At 37.8% G+C, this 23195-nt stretch overlaps 1 protein-coding gene across 1 annotated transcript in view; it reads right to left on the bottom strand.

Moving 5' to 3' along the window:
* THSD7B (thrombospondin type 1 domain containing 7B) overlaps positions 1–23195 on the bottom strand; it is a 576660-nt gene that overhangs the window by 89423 nt on the left and 464042 nt on the right. The window contains exon 15 of the mRNA XM_057306371.1: positions 4854–4987. Coding sequence (XP_057162354.1) covers positions 4854–4987 — 134 coding nt within the window. The remainder of the gene's footprint in view (positions 1–4853; positions 4988–23195) is intronic.

The following is a 23195-nucleotide window of genomic DNA, read 5'->3' as shown; positions in this document are numbered from 1 at the left end:
TTACCTGTCCTGCATCATCAATTTCCATTCCATATGTTCCTTCAATTGTCACCTCATTTCTACTCAAAACTGAGTGCAAAACTGCTTTGAAGCATATTTTGCTATTCCCACAGCCTTCCCCCCACTTCCTTCACGACTATCTCTTGAATTTCGTTTAATCACATTTTTATTACCATTCCAGAGAAACCTCTTCTCTGGATCATTAACAGACTCCCCATTGCCAAACTCAACGGTCAATGGTCATCTTAGTAAATTTCTGAGAACATCTGAAACAACCAATGGCTGGCTTTTTCTTGAAAAGTCCTCTTGCCTTCCCATTTTCTTGGTTTTCCTCATTCTCTTGCTCAGTCTCATTTGTAGAGCCTTCTCTTTGCTATCACCTATGAATATTGGAGTTCCCCAGGGCTCAATTTCTTATGTCTTTTCTTATCAATATATATCAAATATATAAGCTGTTGATGCCTAAATTTATACAACGGTCTCTCTCTGAACTCCAGTCCGTATTGTCACAGTTGGAAGGCAAATTTAATGTGTTCAAAAGCTAGCTTTTGATTTTCTCTCTCAAACTTGCTTCTAATATTCCTCATCTCAACAAATGGCACCATCATTCCTATGATTGTTAGGCACTAAACCTAGCAGTCATCTTTGATGCTTTTCTTTCTTCCACATTCTACAATCACTTTATAAATAAATCCTGTGGTCTGTACCTTCCAAATACAGTCCAGATGTGACCTTCTCACTACCTTCATTATTACCAAGCCCAGTCCAACCATCAGGGTCTCCCACCTGGAATACTTGAATGTCTTTGAAACCTTCATCTCTGCTTCTATTTATATACCCCAAAATACCTTCTCTACATCCGACAAGGTCCTTTCAAATGTAAATAAGACTATGTCATTTCCTCTGTCTCAAACATTTTATGGCTTCAAGTGGCAGTTAGAAAAAAATCCTTTTACCTCGTTTTAGAAGATTGTATGATTTGAGTACTGGCATCAGCTATACAGGACACCTTCTTATTCATTTTGTTATAACAAGCCAAGAAGGTTTCTGCTTTGGATACTCTTTCTCCCTGGGATTTCTTTCTACAGATCTTTATATTCATTCAGGTCTCTCATTTTATTCAGATCTCTGCTTGGATATTTTGCTGGCCAACCTCTCCAAAACAGTATCCCCCATCAGTCCAACTGAATTTTATTTTTTTCTTGGCATTTCATAGCAAAGACATTCCATTATATTTATGCGTTTGTCTTTTTCTCTGCTGCTATAAGTTATTTGAGGATAGAAACTTTTTTTGTTAATTTTTTTATCCCCAGTGCTTAGACTGCTTGACACATGGAATATTTTTTGAATTAATAAATTATTGCAATCCAAGATGAACCATGATGTCTTCCAGTTTGGAAGTTTCAAGAAAGAGAAGGATAAGCTATTTTATTCATTATAACAGTGTTATGAAGGTCAATAATGGTTTGGAATGCAAGATACCTAGATAATCTGCTTCACATATTTAAATGTGATCATATACATTAAGCATACAACAAAATATCACAGACTAGGTGCCTTAAACAATAGAAAATTATTTTTCACAGTTCTTGAGGCTCCAAGTCTGAGATCAAGGTGCTGGAAAGGTTGGTTTCTGCTGAGACCTCTCTCCTTGGCTTGTAGATGGCTGATGAACTGTCTTCTTTTTATATTTTTTTTATTTAAATTCAATTAGCCAACATATAGTACATCATTAGTTTCAGATGTAATGTTCAATAATTCATCAGTTGCATATAACACCCAGTGCTCATCACATGCCCTCCTTAATACCCATCACCGAATTACCCTATGCCCCCATCCACCTTCTCTCCAGCAACCCTCAACTTGTTTCCTATAGTTAAGAGTCTCTCATAGTTTTTCTCCCTCTCTGATGACTTCCTAGTTTTCCCTCCCTTCCCCTATGATCCTTTGTGCTATTTTTTATAATCCATATGAGTGAAACCATATGATAATTGTCTTTCTCTGATTGGCTTATTTTACTCAGCATAATACACTCCAGTTCCATCCATGTTGATGTATATGGTAAGTATTCATCCTTTCTGATGACTGAGTAATAGTCCATCATGTGTGTGTGTGTGTGTGTGTGTGTGTGTGTGTGTGTGTGTATACACACGCACACACACCACATCTTTATCCATTCATCTATCGATGGACATTTCGGCTCTTTCCACAGTTTGGCTATTGTGGACATGGCTACTATGAACATTGGGGTGCAGGTGCCCCTTCGGATCAATAAATTTGTATCTTTGGGGTAAATACCTAGTAACTGCTGGGTTATAAGGTAGCTCTATTTTTAACTTCTTGAGGGACCTCCATACTGTTTCCCAGAGTGGCTGAGCTAGCTTGCATTCCTTCCAAGAGTGTAAGAGGATTACCCTTTCTCTGCATCCTTGCCAACATTTGTTGTTTCCTGACTTGTTAATTTTAGCCATTCTGACTGGAGTGGGGTGGTATCTCATTGTGGTTTTGAGTTGTAGTTCCCTAATGCTGAATAATGCGGAACATTTTTTCATGTGTCTGTTGGCCATTTGTATGTCTTTTTTGGAGAAACGTCTGTTCATATCTTCTGCCCATTTCTTGACTGGATTACTTGTTTCTTGGGTGTTGAGTTTGATAAGTTCTTTATAGATCTTGGATGCCAGCCGTTTATGTCATATGCCATTTGCAAATATCTTCTCCCATTCCGTAGGTTGCCTTTTAGTTTTGTTGACTGTTTCCTTTGCCGTGCAGAAGCTTTTTATCTTGTTGAAGTCCCGATAGTTCATTTTTGCTTTTGTTTCCCTTGCCCTTAGAGACATGTCTAGCAAGAAGTTGCCGTGGCCGAGGTTGAAGAGGTTGCTGCCTGTGTTCTCCTCTAGGATTTTGATGGATTCCTGTCTCACATTTAGATCTTTCATCCATTTTGAGTTTATCTCTGTGTATGGAGTAAGAGAATGGTCCAGTTTCATTCTTCTACGTGTGGCTGGCCAGTTTTTCCAGCACCATTTATTGAAGAGACTGTCCTTTTTCCATTGGATATTCTTTCCTGCTTTGTTGAAGATTAGTTGACCATAAAGTTGAGGGTCCATTTCTGGGTTCTCTATTGTGTTCCATTGACCTATGTGTCTGTTTTTTTGCCAGTACTATACTGTCTTGATGATTACACTCCCTGTGTCTTTATATGCTCTTCTCTCTCTGTGCCACAGTGTCCTAATCTCCTCTTTTTATAAGGACATGAATTAGATTGGATTAGGGCCCATCCCAATGACCTCATTAACATTAATTACCTCTTTAAAAAGCCTATCTCCAAATATAGCCTTATTTTGAGGTACTAAAGGTTAGGACTACAGTACATAGATTTTTGGGGAATGCAATTCACCTCATAACAGAGTGGCATTCAGTAGCTATTTGTATTATATCAAGCTCTGTAAGTTTGAGCTGAGAAGTATGGCTTAAAGGCCTTCTTTTTTAAGTATGTTTTTCCTCAGTCAGCCTGCCATAATTCTGTCGGTAGCAATTTATTCTCTTAAAGCTTTCCTTTCTCTCCTGAGATTTTGCTTTCGTACTGCTAAGAGGCCTGGGTGGGATGACAGCGGGAGGTACCACAGCTCATCTCCTTGTTACTTGATAAGCTAGGCTGATCAGTCATTTCTTAAAACCATGAGAACAAGACAGGAGACATAGATTTTGAAGAGAAAAAAGTCTGGGACAGCATGAGCGCACTAATCCCCAGAGGAAATGGGAACAAACAAAGTGAAAGAAAGACAATTTGTCTATTAGCCATTTGCTTGGGTTGGTGATAGTTTCACCAGTAACTACTTCTTCCAACATGGCTAGCAGTGATTTTGCAGCACTGGGACTAAGTCTCAGAAATGGTGGGTATATACTGAATTACTGAATACATTAAGTTCGCCAATATTGAAGAACAATCAACATATATAAGTAGGCTCTGCCTTAGCAACTGACTTCAGTCTAACAGTTAACTCCATAGGGAGTTACAGGATTTGCGAACTCTCTGTCCATTTGAAACCGAGCTTCCTAAATCTCACAAAATGATACTCTGTGCTCATGCAATTGAATAGTTGACTAAACTATATTTTCTTCTTGGTTTCACATACTAACCATTGTTTATCATTAATATTTTAGTTTTCCCTTATTCGGTCTAATATTTATTACCATTATCCTCAGTTGGTAAAGAAATTTTCTTTCAAATCATTTTTAAATATGCCATTTTGACAAACTCGGACCAAGTGTTTCCTTTGCTTATTACTGCTGTATTTACAAAACAAAAACTTTAAACAAGATCCCTCTGTAAATAACCCAGAATTCACTAATTTCTTTCAGCGGTATGCTCTTTTTATATTAAAATTCATCACTATGGTTCATAAGTATTCTCAGACTGTAGGTTCCAAGACCAATAGTGAGGGTTTAAATTGACCTTTTCAATCCACTGACATTCAAAATTAAGATAATGCCCATCAACTACACTACCCATAGGGCAAAAAAGAGACATAATATCACAGCCAAAATCTCCTGATTTGTTAATAGTTATGGCTATGAATCAGCGAAAGAATGCCAGCCTGCTCCATGCAGTTAGCTTTCCCACTGAAGTCATTTGCAGGGAACCGTAGGGATTGTGACTGCACTGCAGAGGAAATCCCAATGTACACATGGCAGTTAAGGCACAAGTACTTCTACAGAAACTTAATGATGAGCAAAACCCAGAGTATAAGGTATGGAGATCAGAATGCACTTGGATAAACAACACTCTGGTTTTTTATAAAAATATATAAGTTCTATTGCCCCATTTCCCAAATGCCTCCATTTCCACACACCTGATTTTCCTAGATTGCGTTCCTCCTCCACAGCGCAGAGACCTCAGCTCACTGTGGATTTTGCATGGAGACCAGTGTTCTACAACCCAGGAATACTGATTGCATTCACTGTAGCATGGGACTGCCTCATGCACCTGTCAAGAAGAGGAAAAGAAAAAAAAAATTATGTGGAACTATTCAAGTTATATAAAAAGAGCCTATCTTTTAGTAATGCCTGCTGAACATAACCCAAGAACTATACTCTGGCTAAAACAGCCAAATTACACTCCCAAAAAGCAAGATGTATTTGGCTTCTCTGAAATTACTGACTTGCCTAAAGAAACATACAGGGGAAATCAACTAAGACATGATGGTATGCCTTCACAGAGGAGAACAAAGGACAGTCATTTCCTACGACCGAGAATAGGAATTCCATTACCATTTCATTTCCTCAAAGACCTCACACAGCATCTATTAGATGGTCCAGCTCTCAATTATATGGCATACTGTATTCTCAGATGTACTTTAAGATATCAATTGAAACAAATATATGTAAGGAAGATTTACTCTTGAATATAAGAGGTCCTTAGAATGCATAAGAAAAGTGGTATTATTTGCACCGGAAATTTCTTTTTATGCTCCCAAATGATCAATGCTAACAGGTAATCATTTAGCCTCCTGGGTATTGTGGCTTCCTATGAATTCAGCTATTTGTAGGATGTTTTCAGAGCATAGCTATAACACACACACACACACACACACACACACACAGAGGGGGAGAGAGAGAGAGAGAGAGAGAGAGAGAAGACAAACACCGCTAGACTGTTAGAGTCTGGGCATGATTACTGACTGTGAATATTTACAAATTTATGGTGAAAACAATGATTACAGTAAATGAATTCTTAGGTTACTTCCCATGCACTTGTTTGTGATGATTTTTTTCCTGAAATTGTATCCCATTGGGTAGTCAATTGAGTTTGCCTCCCTTTTTAAAACTGAACTTAAAATGCATTACTCAATATAGAGCACAGTGCTCTCCCTCAGTAAGAAAAAGTTTCATTGCATGATAGGTTACTCTAGATCACAAAGATGGCTCTAGTATAGCATGCTGATGAAGACTGATTCAACCTATTACCAGAACAGTTAATTAATGCTTTTCCTTTTAAATAAGAACTTAAGCTCGAGTTCTTTTCTCCCACTGCCTAATTCCACAAAATTGTAAATGACGACTAGGCAGTGCTATCCAAACAGAACCATTACTTGCAGGTTCCCACTAAATGCGAGGGAATGCAGTATGTAATGGGATAATCAGAAAACAAGATTGGAGCACTGTCAGCATGTTAGATGGAAGTCAAATGAGAAAAGGTTATTTGTGAGACTACATCTTAGGAATCACAAATAATGTCAGAAACTATTTTTAACCGTGGGGTTCTGTTTGGCTCTCTCACATAGAGCACACAAGGAAAAGGAAAACCACAAAGTGAAAAATACGTGAGGGCAGAATGAAAGGAGATGGGAAAATGGAAGTGGAAATGGGCGTAGGAAAGTAAGGAATTAAGTAATAAAAAAAGCACATTTCATGCTGTGAATGCTGCCAAGAATGGAACGAAAGGTTCTGGAAGCAGAACCTACATTAGAATAGGAGGTAATAACTTGTAAGGGAGAAAAGACTGCCCGACTCCTAGCATGGCAGAGGTAAGAGAAAAATCTATAAAAATGGAAAGACATGACCCCAATGGAAGAGACATCTGGAAAGTGAGCTGATGACAGGTGAGGGTTTAGCCAACTCCACTCTATCACAAAAATGAAGACTGAACTGAATTTGTGGGCTCATTCTATAAACTTTTCAACATGTATCAGATAATTTAAATAAAGCTCTTTGGCGTTCATATGAGATACATGAAAGTCTGCCAAAGCACTTTGTACAAACAGGGAGTAGATGGAAATATTAATTTAAAAAGTATTTTCCCATTCCTCATGTGTGAATTTGAGAGCAAACGGATGGAATATCCTGAGAGGGACCTATTTTTCTAAAGCTATCAATACTAAGCAGAGCTTACATTTCTACCCTACTCCTACATAAAGCCCAAAGACAGAAAAATGAAAACCTGTGTAGTTGCATGTTGCTTTGATATACACATTTGAATGTCTGATTGTATATTTCATTTACTATTTTTACTCTTGATGCTTTGCAATTTACACCTAAGCCGAGTAGCTAACCTCAATTCAAAGCTGTTGGAAGGTAGGGAGCATATCTATGTAGGAAGATGTTGACCCACCCTTTTAACTAATGGGTAAAAAAATAGTACCTCTTAAAAAAAGATTCACATGAGTTTACTTGATTTTTTGCCCCATATGTATATGCTATTTCAATACCGCTCATACTGTTACTTCTAGCTGATAAATCCCTACCCTTCCTTCAAAGCCCAAGTAAACCCCACCACTTCCACACAGCTTTTCCCATGACTCCTAGTTGACATGTTCTTGGTACTCAGTGACAGTCTCAGTTTTAAGCCGACTCGTAGCCAAATCACAACATCAAGATGCATGTGTACAGGGGCTGAGACAGTGCTGGTGGTTAGAGCCTCATTGTGTGTTGCTGGGGGAGCAGACACATTTAACTCTTAACCCTTTCCTATTTCTCACGCTACTTTAGCTCTTTTTCTCACGTTGGTCTTAAAGTCTACTTTTTACTTTATATAATAAGTCTACTTTTTACTTTAAATAAAACTGAGAAAATAAGCTCAAGAAACACAATTTGTACTTTTCACACCTAAGGATGCTTCTAGCCCTAACCAAAGTCAGACCTGGACAAGCAGCATTTGTGTAGGTGACTTCTTAAAAACTCTTGAGTCTTAGGCAGGTGGAAACTAAGTTTCCATGATTTCCATGATGTCTGTATTTCACAAGACATGGGGGACGGAGCGGGTTTAAAAAGAACTGGCTGAATCTAAAGGGGTCAAAGTTGCTAAATGACCTTCACACAATTCTCTAGCAAACACAGGCCCCAAACAGAATGTGTAAGGGTTATTTTACAAAGCCCAAAGGACAGTAAGAGGAAGCAAAACCAAAAACCTTTTCTTTCCGTTATGGGGCTGGGCTGAAGAAGAGCAATCACTATGTTATCAAAAGGTGCTGCTTGATGATTTCATTATGGGAAAGAAAGGCTGTTCCTTAAGAATTGTGAGAACTGTCTCCTTAGAGTCCTTGTCCATTAGGCATGGAATCTTATAGAGAGGATTGAAAACAACCACAAGAGGCAAAAAGTGCAGCAGGCATTCAAGAATAAAAATTAACTACCCAGCTGGCCAATTTCTTCTCCTGTCAGTCCTTTATGTTCTGGCTATTTCATATTGCTATTTAGTTGGTGCTTATTTCAGTTTTATAATGGAAATGTGTTAAAGCATGGACTTTATCAAGGAATCGTATGGAAATGTTCTGAAGGAGAGAAATGAGCCATGGCAAAGTTAAATGAAAATCATTCCTAAATGGCACAAATTAGGAAGAAAATAACAGGGTTTAATAGGGCCGTAGATGCTAAAAATGCCACTGAAAAATCTAAATCCTCTGAGAGAGGCAAGATTTCATTCTCTTAGTAATGAGTTCTATTTATTACATCTTCAGTGGGGAACTGTGTTTTTATAATTTTGCTAGTTACAGAGTCATATCATAAACTCATTCATTGAGTCAGTCTTTTAATATTTATTAAATAAGTCTCTGCTTATTGTAATTGATCATTTTAATTAAGTACTATTTTCTGATACTCGTCTCCAACTATAAACAGACTTCCCTGGCATAAACTCGAAAGCAGGGTCTCTCTGGAGTCAGCAGATGTCATTACTGCATATCAGAATCCTAGGGGTCAAGGGCTCAAATAAAGCAAACAAACAGTAACCACATAAGAATAAAAATAAAGGAAAACTCATGACTTCCAATTTTCTGTAGTAAAAACCCTTTGCTCCAGTGAAGTTGCCAGTCAACAAACATATAGAAATCTTCAGGCTGGAGACTTCCATGCTAGGTACTGCAGTTACTTAGTAGAACTTGCCAATTAGTTCAAGACCCCATCTAGGACCAGAAATTCCTGCAAATCCAAGCCAGGGTCTGTACCATTGTAACGTGAGAGGAAGTGGTCTTCTGGGAGTGGTGAGATCAATAAAGCTCTATGGGTTCCATTCTCCCCCAAATGTTGTGAGATTTTAACATAAGATGTACAAATTTGCCTCGAGTCTAGGACCCTCATCTCTTAATTCAAAGAACTTTCCCACCAGCCCTTCTCTACTTGTCTGTTTCCTCTCTTTCCTCCTCCAGGGTTCACACTTTCCCTTCAGAAGGGTCCTCTATACTATACCCTCTCTCAACTTAACCAAATTTTGCCCCCTTATCTCAGTCAGCAACAAAGTTATGCACTCCGCCATTATGAATGACTGGAAAGTATCACATTTACCCAAATAAACTTTTGCTTCCATTTCTGTTAATCATGCGTTCATACCTGTCTGTACTCAACGTAATACATGTGGTGCTACAGTTCAGTCCTCATGCAACTGCACCCACATGCTTTACAATGTGCCCATCACTGGCCGCTGCTTATCGATAATACCATATAATGCTGTGTAGAACTTTACAGCTTATATATTTTATGTCTCAGGTCTCAATCATCAGGACCATTTGAGTTACACAAGGTTAGCAGAATCCCTATTTCTAGGTAAAAATAAATAAAACTTGAAGATGCTCAGTCATTCATGGAGGATGAATGACGAGGCTGGTGCTCAAACTGAGATGAATTTAGAATTCTAGTCTGCTGATGCAAACAGCGTGTGGGTTTTGCCTGGTTGGCTTGTTTGGGCACATTGCCATGCTCCGAGAGTATCTTTTCAATGAGGAAGATAATGCTAATATTTATAAATTCCTAGAAAGGGAAAACCAAGAACAGCATTTTCAAAGATGTCTATATAGTAGATGATGACTTTTACTATCTATCTATCTATCTATCTATTATCTATCTATCTATCTATCTATCTATCTATCTATCTATCTATATCATCAATGCAGAAGCAATTCCTCCTAAGGCTTCCAGGTATGGAGTCTCTTTTCATAATTTCAAAAAACCAAGAAGTATCTCAGAAAACCAACTTCCATTTTTAAAGCAAGAGCAGGCCAGAGACTTTTAGATGGTTGCAATTCTTTGCGTGAATGAGGGGTTAAAAAATTCCACAACTGCTTTAAATTGGTATCTGTGGGAAAACCATCATGCCTATCGTTTGTGCAATGGGTTGCTCGAGGCGGCATTGGAGTCAGGTTTTTTCCTGGAAATCACGAATAAAGCGATCCATACTTGCAAGGTGGGCAACTGTCAGTTCCAGCCTCAATGTTCAAGTCTAAGGCCCTGGCTGTCTTCCTCTTCCAAGACATTTTCTCACGCTAGCTTCTCTAGCTACACAGCAGTTGAAAAGATTTCCTGAGCATGCCCTGAGCTTATCACTATGCCTGGTTTGTGAGATTCACCAGTGCTTTTAAATATGCATCATATGTTTTCTTTTCAGTTTTCACACTAAAAGATCTCAAAACAAACCTCATAATGGTGAATGAGTCTTATTTGCAAAATCTGGAGGCAAACTGTTGAACTTTAAAGCCCACGGGAAGTTTATTAGGAAAGTAGTGGAGGTGGCTACATTCCTCATCCTCTAACAGAAGGTTCTGAGCTAGACGTACAGACGCTGATAACTGCAGCACTGTACCGAGGGGCCTGTCAATGCATTCCCACACCAAACCTTGTCTGTAGTCTCAATGAATAATATGACCTCAGACATACTGCACCACCACTCGTCAAATGAATGCAGCCAATGCTGTGATTAACGAAGTTTTAATTTAACTTGAAAGCACTGCTAAATTTGAAATTGCTCATTAGCAAGTTTCTCTATCCAGGCTGGCTAAGAGTGCAAGATCCTTACAACAAAAACTCAGGGAACTACTGCCTTTACATACAAAAAAAAAAACCTAACAATGAGGCTATGCCTTAAAATCACATTACTGTTTCTATTTTGATAGAAGATATCTTGTACAGAATAGCCTTTTGCTAAAGTGAATATTGAAGAATATTTCTTACTGAGAATGTCTGCACTCCAGATTTTTTTTTTTACCCTTTCATTTTTTAATGGTCTAAAGCACTTAACCCCTTACCTCCAGTCTGAATACCACTGATGATCTTTTAAGCACAGCGTCATCAGAATCAAGATGAATATCCACTCACAGCTAAGCCAGCTCGGTCATTCACGCAGTCTTATTTTCCTCCCCACAGTGGGGAGAGGGGTGGAGATTGGTATGGGTACAAAGACTGAATAAGTAGGGCCCCAAGTCATGCATGTACTTCCTCCCCTTCCCCATGTTTCCTGCCTCCTTCGAGGATATTACACATGGCCTGAACTTCACAGAGGGTATTCAATGTTGGGGACCCACCAAGTCCTCATGTAAAGTACCATGGTTAAAGCTCAGTTATCTGTGCTAAGGGAGTTTAGATAATTTGTAATGGCAAACAAATAACAATTCCTTACTTTTTTTTTGTTTTAATCCATCATACTATATTTCCTTGGTAGCAGATTTACATTTCTTTTTTTTTTTTAAGATTTTATTTATTTATTCGACAGAGATAGAGACAGCCAGTGAGAGAGGGAACACAAGCAGGGGGAGTGGGAGAGGAAGAAGCAGGCTCATAGCGGAGGAGCCTGATGTGGGGCTCGATCCCATAACGCGGGGATCACGCTCTGAGCTGAAGGCAGATGCTTAACCGCTGCGCCACCCAGGCGCCCCCAGATTTACATTTCTTATTGTGCATGATTGAAGTGACCATGAAACCAGTGTCTTAAAGTGAACTGCATGGTAATGGACAGTCAAAAAAAATGATGATTGTGGAGATCCCATACAGTGCATGATATTCTACAGTAAAGCGCACACGCGCGTGCACACACACACACACACACACACACACACGGGCACTGATCGGACTCCCTCTGCACCTGATATGTGGTACAGAGTTGAGGGAACATATTGACGTAGACAAGCTAGGGCAAGTTGAAATATAAAGCCCACACTCTGTACCTCAGCACTATGTAAACAAGCATAAAAGATAGAATAAGAGGGGGAAACTCACTCCAACACCCTGGGAGATGCCACCCACTGCCATGTTGTGTTATGATAAGAAATCAGATGGGATTTTGTAGATTGCTCTTAGCTTGCCAGGGACTACTGTCACGGTGGTCCACTGGATTTTCATAGAACAGATTGCAGTTATCAGTCACACTGAAGTGGAGGGAAAAAACAACCTCCCCACGCCGATATCATGCGTACTTCCAGAAAACTCTGGAAGAGTTGGTCTGAGGCTTGCAATGCATTATCTAAGTGTCAAACAGAAGGGAAAGCTTGGGGGAAAGTCTTTAGTTTCCTTATTGGCCTTTGCTGGGACAGAATCTTGTACAGGTAGCCTCCCACTTACTCTCAGTAGTTGAGACCATCATGCTATCCCTATACCCTAGGATACATGCAACTGTTTCTCTACTCACTAAATGCAAGAAGCCTATGAAAACATGCCTAGGAAATCAATATAATTTGGATGATAAAAAAATGTTATTGTATAAAGAAACAGTTTCATCTAAGTTGCACACCCCTTAGGCAAGAAAAATCCTATGTTTGTGTGGCCAGACGCTCAAATACAAATGCATAAAGAATAGCCCTAGTTAGGATAATCTAATAGGAACTACTTCGGATGAGAGATTTGCTAATCAGGCAAACAAACCAAAATGTAAATATAATTCTCATGAAATGTACACAGGGGCCCCAGTACATAGGAGATAAAGCCTGGAGACTGCAACTAGCTGGGGTAAGTAAATGGGAAAATGTGATTGGATAGAATTTTATTTATAGACAATGGGAGCCACTAAAATTTCTGAGATTTATTATCAAGAAACATATTCCAAATAAAATTTGGGGAACATTAGTCACCTCAAACAGGAGGGAGATGAAAGTGCAGGAGAGCTCTGAGCCAGGCAGAAGTGGCAGCAGTCCCAGTAGGAAGCTACAGTTTGGGAATAATGATCTTCGTAACTGCTATTTCCACAAAGCTTTCAACAGGACAAGGAAGAAGAGACACCAGGATTTGGAAGTGAAAATGAAAGAGACAACCCAAACATCAGTGCTACTTTTTGAAATCATTTAAGATTAGTGTATTCTAGAATGCAGGGACACATGAAAGCTTCCTCTTTTTCACCAAGAGAATTGTGAAGAAAAAGACAAGGCATCAGTTTCCCAAAAGCCCTAAATTCCAGGGAGTATTGCTAATGAGCAGAACAGCAGAAACTCTCGGAATTTGCCCAGAAAACTTTTCATGACATATTTACCATCTTATTTTGTCTTAAGTTGGCTTAGTCAGGATAAATCTGATGCTGTGTATGACCTGAAAAGCAACCTGGTCTTTGGAAGGTTTGCTCGGAACTTAACCAATACTCACAGTAGGCAAGCACAAAACTGACCTCCAGCACCACGAGCAAGAGGAAAGCCTCATAATTGGTGTTGCACGTGCAATGAGAGCTCTAGGCCCATCAGGCTATAGTCTTTTAATCATTACCACCAATAAACCTTACCTACTCTGAAATGTATCAGAGTTCTCATATAGCATTGTTTCAAAGTCAATCCGAAAGTCAAAGAGAACAAAAGCAGCCATCAAAAATTTAAATAAAAAAAAATAAAGAAAATGATGGTCATTTTTCTGTTTAGTAAAACCAATTTAAAAAGAAGGAACAACATAAGAATTGCTGACTGCAGACTCCATTCCTAATTTGGCTAATTTCTAAATGATCCTATCATAACAGGCAGGAAGAGAGGTGATCAATGTATCTTTTTATCCAACAAAAATACAATTATTAATTCCTTATAGGTTGGAGCCAGAGAAGAAAATAATTATAAAATGTCCCTAAAGAAACTTTTTGCACAAAGAGATTATGTGTTGTGTGTACACACACAGAGTGATCTTTTTCTTCTGTACATAAATGTATAAAGCAGCAGTTCTCAGACTGCATTGTGCTCTAACAGTTTTCCCTGTTAAAATACAAGGCCAGGCACAGCACAAAATGGCTTTTTAAAATATGAACTCTTAGTGTGAGTCCTCCCATAACGAACCCAATATGTCGGGCACAAAGTTAAAGTGAAACCTAGAGCCACACGTGATGTTTTATACCCAGGATAGCACGGCCTGACCTTTGCAGAACTGAGAGGCAAGATTGATGGATAATGGAATCCCTGCCATTCACTTACATGGTGATAAATTGGGATCCTGGCTCCGATTTCCACCCCAGTTTCATCAGGCGGAGACTCTTATTAGGGACTAATTGGAAGCTGCTGCCTTATGGAATAAAGAGTATCTTGTTGCAAACATTCTTCCTCTGAGGCAGACAGTGAGGAAGAGAGAAGGACGGAGGCAGACCTTTTTGGTTCTTCACGAAAGAAAAGCAGATGATTGCTGCAGGAAAATGATCGTTTAAGGAAGACCTTACCTGGCCTCCATGTTAGTAAAGTTTATTTTGACCAAAGGGAAGACAGCTGATGGTAAGGCAGAAATCATGTGGAACAAGAGCAAGTATTACTATATGCAACACAAATAATGGACCTATTCCTGGGTACTTGCAAAGCACACGTTATTTGAAAAACCTGAGAGTGAAGGTCTTAAAATGTGCTACAGAATGATCAGTTAACCCATTTACAATAAAGTGGGCATGTTTCTACAAAGTTGGCCCGGATAAACAGTTAAAACAGAAATACATCTGTGCGTGTGCAACCAACAGCAGCCTTTCTGGGACCTGTACTTAAGGATTCCCGAAATCATATTTTGTGCAAATAACCCTCTCTGCCCCACCAAAAAAAATAATAGGGTATAAAGTTATTCTGTGTCCCTGGTTCATACTTTGTGCTAAATAGATGTATATCGGCATAAATATGAATGAGTGCAGAAATATTTCTCTAAGCATGCTTCCTGAAGAGCATACACCTAGACCAAACCAGGAAGCTAAAAGTTTTGCCCTCTTTAGAATTAATTTTACAGGAATTTTAATATTCCACATTAATAATTCAAATCTAACTGCTTATAATTGTACTCTGGTCCCAAGATTTGGAAGTAGATACCCAAATGAATTCAGAGCCTTCTATGTTTTTAGATTTATATGATTTCAAAATTCTCTCATTTCTAAATTTCTGATCTCTGAACACAGATGCTAGTAATGGGACAGTATTACCCCATTTCCCCATTCCAATTATGGATGTCTTGAATAAAGAAACAGGCAAGCTTCTAAAAAGGATTGACTTTGTCTTCCTTTGAAGGCAGGGAATATTCGAGATGGTCAGCACTCACCATGCTCGGCTCAAGTCAGACTCCACTGGCAGGAGTGAGCCAGGCTCATAGTGACTACTGGAGCTTTCAGAAGGTGGAGGTGATACCTTGCACATCTCTTGCATTGCACGTAGCATCCGGCATGTGCAGGGCCCTTGACAGACTCAAAATAAATTCCTGTTGAACTAAACTATAGGAAGTATAGGATTTATGGTTCTAGATCTGAGCTGGCATCTTCCGGAGTGGGGTCTTGTTAAAATATTCTTCCTTCAGGAATCACCCAGCTTTGGATTGATAAAATGGCCTTTGTAGAGCAATTCAGATGAGCAGCATCAAGTACTTTACTGGATTGGATTCCGGTTCTCCATTATTGAATTCTTTGGTGGGATCCTATTAAGTTAATAATGGGGTCCTCTTTGGGGGTGGCTTCATTTCACTCATGGAGGGATCCTTTATACTGTGTGAAAAATGATCTGTGGTGTAGTGATCAGAGAAGGAAGCTATGAGAAAGGGACTTTGTATCAAGTTCTGCCATTGATTTCCTGGCAGCTCACTTAAGGGACCCTCCGGTCTAGGTTTTTCTTTTCATCTCCTGACTTTAATACTTACTTGCAAGAGAAGAACAATAATGATCCATGAGCTTTAGAAAGTTTGGGAGTTCACTGTAATAAGTATTATCTGCTTGGAGGAAGATGAGCATTGAAACATGGAAGTGAAGGCATTCTGAAGGTGAAAGTAAGCTACACGATCACCTAGTCCAACTACACCACTATCTTCATCAAAAACACACCTGTGTTTCCCCGTAGCTAAACCGAATAAACTTTGAATAGTTTCTAACATTGCAAGCTGTAAACCTGGGAGAGATGACAGAATGAAAGAGACAAATGCCTTAAAGTTTTATGCTTTCTCATCCTCCACAGCACTAATACACTGCTGAGAAAAAGATGTACAATCAGTGACAGCTAAGCCAGCAAAACAACTTCAGTCATTCCAAAAATAGCACTATTATTTCTGATAAAGATACACAGGGTATTCACAATTCCATAGTCACATCAATTTTTAACATTTCTTTTGAGCATGAAATGATTCCTCCTAAAAAGGTTAAATCTTTTTATAGCGGAGACATATAAAGTGCCCTACACTGCAAGACTTAATTAAAAACTATTAACAATTTAGTGATCAATTACAAGCTAGAGTATAAGGCATTGATGAGGAATAGGATGAAGACAGAATGAATATAATGGGAACTATTCTTCATTAGAGATACGTGTTATCTGATAACAGCAGTTACAGATAGTTTAATAGCTGGAACTAGGTGTCTTGTACTCATTCACTCATGCATTAATTTATCAGATATTACTGATGTTCTACTACGTAAGACCGACCCACAACTTCCTTTGACATTGGATAAATAAAGATGACACAAATCCTTTTCTTTTGCATGTTGGTAAACTATGGTCCATGAGCCAAATACGGCTTGCCACTTTTTCTTTTCTACAAAATGAGATATAATTTACATATCCTAAAATTCTCTTTTTTAAAGTATACAGTTCAGTTGTTTAAAATGCATTTGTAAATTTGTGAAATCATCACTACTACTTCTGATTCAATATTTTCATCACCTTGAAAAGATACCTTATACTCACATTAGCAGTCACTATCCATTCTCTCCTTTCCCCTACTCCTGGCAACTAACCATTAATCTACTTTTTGCCTCTTTTTCTATGGCCTATTCTAGACACTTCTTATACATTAAATCATATAATACGTGGCCTGTTGCATCCGATTACTTTCACTTAGCATAATATTTTCAAAGTTCATCCATGTTGCAGCACGAATAAGTACTTCATTATTGTTTATGGCTGAGTAACATTCAACTGTATTGACAAACCAAATTTGTTTATCCATTTATGGATAGTTGATGGACATTTGGGTTGCTTTCTTCTGCTGGTTATGAATAATCATGCTATGAACATTTGTGTACAAGTGTTTGCATTGGATATATGTTTTCAACTGTCCTGGCTATCCATCTCGGAGTAGAATGCCTGGGTCATGTGGAAACTGTTTATGCTTATCTGTTGTTAACTTCCAAATAGTTTTCCAAAGTGGCTGCAACATTTACATTTCCACTAGCAATGTACATGGATTATGATTACTCTATATTCAACACTTACTATTGTCTGTCTTTTTGATTTTAATTATAGACATCTTAGTGGCTGTGAATTGATATCTCATTGTGGTTTTGATTTGTATTTCCCTAATGATTAATGATGTTTAGCATCTGAGCATCTTCTCATGTGTTTATTGGCCATTTGTATATCTTATTTGGAAAAATGTCTACTAAGGATCTGTACCCATTAATTACTCTTCTTATTGTTGAGTTGTAAGATTTCTTTATGTTTCTTGATACTAAATCCTCATCAGATAGTTGATTTGCAACTACATTGTCTCATTCTGTGGGTTGTCTTTGCACTTTGATGATGTACGTTGAATTACAAAAGCTGTTAGCTTTGATGAAATCCAATCTACCACTTCTTCCCTGTCATAGCTTGAGCTTCAGGTATCCATTGTCTAATCCAAGGTCACAAAGATTTACACTGATGTTTTCTTTTAAGAGTGTAATAGTTTTAGCCTTTACCTTTTGGTCTTTGGCCCATTTTTAATTAACTTTTCTGTGTATGAAATATACTTTTTTATTTGCATAGCTCTAATTCTTTTGTTGAAATATTAGACATTTAAAATAATATAACGTGGCAACTGTGGAGACCAGCTTCCTCCCTCTCTCTCCAGTATTTGTTGCTGTCTTGTTATTGTTGTTTATTTATCGACTTTTTTGAACTAATTCTAGGAAGTCTGTGTTTATTATGCCTAACGATGTCTCTAATGATATGACACAGATTCCCTTTAATGCCTGGCACTAAAAAGTCTCCAGTCTTTGCGGAGGGTCTCTGCGTATGTTGGGGCACACATTTAACCATTCAGCCAGGCAATTTTCTGCTCTCATAGAGCCTGAAGGTGAGCCCCAGGTGAGTCTTGTTAGGGCTTTCCTAAGTATGTGCACGACTATCTACAGGTCCACGGTCTTTTAACTCCCAGCAATATGTCAGAGTTTTTTCCAAACTCCTATGGACATCTTGTTCCCTAGATTTTCCTTTTAAGCTTGTTGTTATTCTATTGTTTGCCCCAACTGTTAGCTACAGTCTCAGGTAGCTACAAGTTCAACAATTACCGCTGATGATTTTGGAGTAATGTCCCCAAGCTTTTCACACTGGGCCAGTTCGGAGTCAGGTCGGACAAAGACAGCCTTGTGAGTGGGTTCTTCCAGGGAGCCACCAGACAGTTAAAGAATGACAATTCTTCAAGAATAGGACTTGAGCTCCAACCTTGTTCAGCCCTCTTCAATGGCTGCCAGACTACTTACTATTATTATTTTTTATACTACGATTGTGGGCAGCTTCTTTTAAGAACACTGTGGAGCTGGAGTTGTGAGCACTGATGTAAGACAATTTAAAACGTAGTAAGTCTTTCTGTTCTGAGATTCAGCCATTTTTCTTGAATAAATGTTTCCCAGATTGCTACAGCTTTTGATTAATTTACAGAGTCCTGAGAAACGTTATTTGGACAATTTTTGCCAGTTTTCTTGTTGCTTTTATGCAGGAAAGGATTTTGGGAGAACTTTTCTATTTTCACTGACATTGCCTATTTCTTTAAATTTTACTGAGTCACAGACACGCTCATTCATGTCTGTCTTATCTATGACTGCTTTTGTGCTACTGCTATGGCAGAGCTGAGGAGTTGGGACGGAGATCTTAATGCCTGCACAGTTGTATTTGCTTACCCTTTCTCTACATCTCAGTCCATTCTACAACATATTCTCTATGTTATAATCTATATTACATTTCTAATCTTTTAGCTTTTCTATTGTCATTTTATGAACAAGTTTTGGGAGACATTTTCAGATGAGTGTCTTTTTTCAGTATAAAGTTAAATAAAAATGAAATACACTAATCAAAGTAAAGGATTGGTTATTCAGAAAGAAATAGGTCATAAACTTAGAGAAGGATGTACACCATCTTCAACCTACAAAAAGGAAATGACTTTATGTCAACAAAATGAAACACCTGGGGTCAGTGAGCTTTAAAACAGTACCCCAAGTTGCCTGTACCATGTAGCATGGCATATAGCCCTGTTAGCAAAAAGTCATAATTTTTGCTCAGAGAAAAAGGTTTCTGTAGTCCTCTAAGAACACATCTTGACAGATCATTTTAACAATGTTGGAGTTAAATATGAGAATGTGAAATGAATCTTTAATTTCAGCAAACGCATCCTCTTCCTAAATCGTTTGTATATGCCCAGAGCATGAAATGGGAGATGATCCTAAGACTATCATGCCATGACTGTATATAACATAGGACCAGAAAAATCAATCTGACCATTTAGATGATGCTTAAACACAACAGCAGGTATCACATCGTAAAATTTTTTTGGATTTGAAATTCTGCTATCTAACCCCAATTAATAGAAGTTTGAGTAGGTCTGGAGTTGTACATTCTGTAACCTCCCCAGTGTACAGGATCCAAATTACCTAGCCATTTTATTTTTCATCGACAGTCCTTGTAAAACTTTGCCCAGGAAAAAAATCTGGGTTCTCCTGTGACTGACAAACTCACTTTCGGTGTACTTAGCTCCTGACCCTAATGCATCCTAAATATCACTCTAGTCTACTATACAGGGAGCCTCTGAAAACTTCACTGATGTTTTTATGTATTATATGACCAATAACATTTCAAACAAAATTGGGGTGGACAGAAATAGCATATGGATTTATTAAAACTATAAAGGGACTTGAGATTTATATGTGATATTGATGTAAACTTGAAAAAAGATAAATTCCTTTAAAAAACAAGAAGAGATTGAAAGAAAGACAGTTATTGATATGCTGAATGCTATCTGCTAAAAATTTGGCAACCCTAAAGTCAGCATCTCAGTAGGAAGCTATGTATGGACTTCTCAATGCTAAGTTTGGAGTCCGATCATGCACAATGCCATCTACTACGCTCTGAGAGTACACAGCAGATTGAATACAGAAACCTTTCCAGAGCCTGAGATATTCTGCTGGTTCGAAAATCTTAGAGCACCATTTTCTTCATTTCACAAACTAAGCCAGACATGACCAGTTTAAGCAGATATCAATCAATTTCCTGGGTTTCTGAAACAGTCATCTTGCTGATGTAAAGGCATACATTTAACAGCAACATCTAGGCAACTGACTCTCCTACGGGAAGAGTTTTTTCTTCCCTGTGTGAACAATGTTTTGATCAGGATTTACAGAGAAAAAAAGCTGATTTGTGAAGGAAAACATCAAAGCTTCTTTTCACTAAATGAAAACAGTAAAGATCAAAACAGATTGCAACACCAACCTGAGCCTTTGTAGAAGTCCATGTTGGCAGTGCATGACAAGCAAAAGGGAAAGAAAATTATATATGCATTAGTTGAGCTGCTATTATAATGCAAAATTGAAAAAAAAAAAGTAGAAATCCTTTTCCCGGGTTATTCAAAATTAATGGTTTACATTTCAGCTAGAATTTGAATGTTTCCCTCCCAATTTTCAAGCAAAATGCCTCCTCTTAGTAACTATGAAACATGATTGTGTAGGATAAAGGACACACGGGTCTGAGAAAGTTGAACAGATTTTCCCCAGCTGTCCTCTGGCTAGGAGAGCTGAGTCTTAAGACCAAGGCTTAAGGAAATACACTAAACCTCTGAAGCTTGACCCGAACTTCCTTAGTATACCAGTTACCGCTTATCAATCATGGCAGAAAAAAAATTATTTTTGAAAGATACAGCACACGTAGACCAGACTCTTAGAATGTGGTTTCCATGACACTTGTTCCTACTGCTCACTTTTTCCCCACCATGTATCTTTACTCCTTAATCTTAGCATAATTTTAATTTTGAACTTACTTAAGTGGCTAGTGACTGTCGTTTCTACAACTAGACTGTAAAACTGTATGCTCCCTAAGGGCAGAGCCACTATCATTTTTTGGTTGTTGTTCATCATTTTATTCTCAATGCTTATCCAGTGCCTGGCATCGAGTAGATATTTCAAAAATATTTGTAGAAAGATGAATGAATGTAGTCCCAAGGCAATATAAATTACAAATATTATGATATGTCTGAAAAATTATAACCTAACTCTAAAATCATTTTTCAATTTGAATTTAAGTTTTACTCTTTTATGTAATAGATCAGAAATCTTAACTTACACAATAATAGTTGCAAAGAAACTAAGTTGGGTAGGTCAATTAAACATCCATATACCTGGTATCTTGCAAATTCTAGTCACATTTGAATCAATTCATCATCATCACAATCTATAAGTAATGGTTGCTTACAACCAAAAGCCACTTCACAAACTTAGCAGATGGCTAGACTTACTATTTCAGAGCACTATTAAAATGGATTTGCTGGTTATAAATTATATAGGCTAGTCAAAAGAAGAATATCTTTGGCTTTAGATAGAAGTGGTTACAAGTGGTTAATGATAAGAAACTTAGGAAAATTCCTGTTATTAGAGAAATGTCTGTTTTGTGATATGATAGATATAACTAACTCAGAGTTAAGTGAAAAATGAACAACGTTCACACATTTATTGCACATTAGTATCACATCTATGGAAGTGGTTCATTTGCTTCAATAGTTAATAGTATTTTAATATTTAAATTAATATCACTATCAAATCTTGATGATTGGTGCTCATGGATTAGAATTTAGATCGATGAACACAGAGACCTGGGTGTATTGCTTGTCTTACTCCTGTGGTTGTGTCAACACCTTGAGTTTTTTTTGACCTGTCCAGAACTTAGAATTAGTAGGGTTCTATGAATACAGCTCCATAGTTCAAGGGCTGCTAAAACTATTCAATTTCAGTTAATTGCCCTTTTATAGAAAATATGTTAAATTTGTGTAAATAACCAATGTGTTATTAACAGTAAAGGCCAAGAATTCTCTCAATGAATAATAATGGGTAATTTCTTTTAATACAGTTGGTTAAATTTCTAAAGGGCAATAAATAACAGTAATCAAAATAACCTCTTTGTTATTCCTCAGGATTTCTACTCAAGTTTTCCAAAGCGTTAATAATCATATCAGATCTGGGAATGTGACTGTACTTGATGAACTCAGTAATTTTCCAGAAATTACATATATTACTTTTTCTTTTTCTGTCTTTTAAAAAATCCTGGTACCACATTGATTTAATCTGTGGTTAAAATATATAATTTTTGGATAAGATGAGTCCCCTCTTCTTAATGCTCAAAATTCTTTAAGATACTTCAACCACTCTACCTCTATATGCAGTCTTATGGTTTTTTTTCCCTTAGCTTTAGTCAAACTCCTTTTGACTCTATTTTAAAATGCTACAATTGGGTAAACTGTAATGTGTCTAAACAGAAACTTCCTACCTTTCCCTCTGGACCAAATCCATTTTCATGCATCTAAATACTACTCTGTCTTTAAAGCTCAGCTCAGGTCTTACTTTCTCTTCCTCTAAGTTTCCCGAAATCTGTGCTTCCACACTCCCCTGAATTCCTGAGGCTCAAACAGAACTTCCCACTGATTTGGCTATATATATATATATATATATATATATATATATATATATATATATATATATATATATATATATATATATATATATATATATATGTAAGTTCTATGTTCCTAGATAGAGTCTGAGTCTGTTTTAAGATTGGGATCCATAGCACATACATCAGACAAGTTCAAACCAATTCACCTGTCTACTCAAAACACTGCAGGAGCTCCCATTGCACTGAGAACCATACCTGTGGTTCTCTTACTCATGACCCACTGAGCCATAGTGACCCCATCCTGCCCATTTCTCTAAAATTATCTCCAAGTCTCTCCCTGTAGCTCATTCCACTACAGTCACACAGACCTTCATGCTGTTTCTCAGACAAGAAAGTGAAAGC

The sequence above is a fragment of the Ursus arctos genome, unplaced genomic scaffold, assembly GCF_023065955.2.
Source record: "Ursus arctos isolate Adak ecotype North America unplaced genomic scaffold, UrsArc2.0 scaffold_1, whole genome shotgun sequence".
Lineage (NCBI taxonomy): Eukaryota > Metazoa > Chordata > Mammalia > Carnivora > Ursidae > Ursus > Ursus arctos.
The sequence above is the reverse complement of the archived record's forward strand: the minus strand, read 5'-3'. Positions and strand labels throughout refer to the sequence as shown.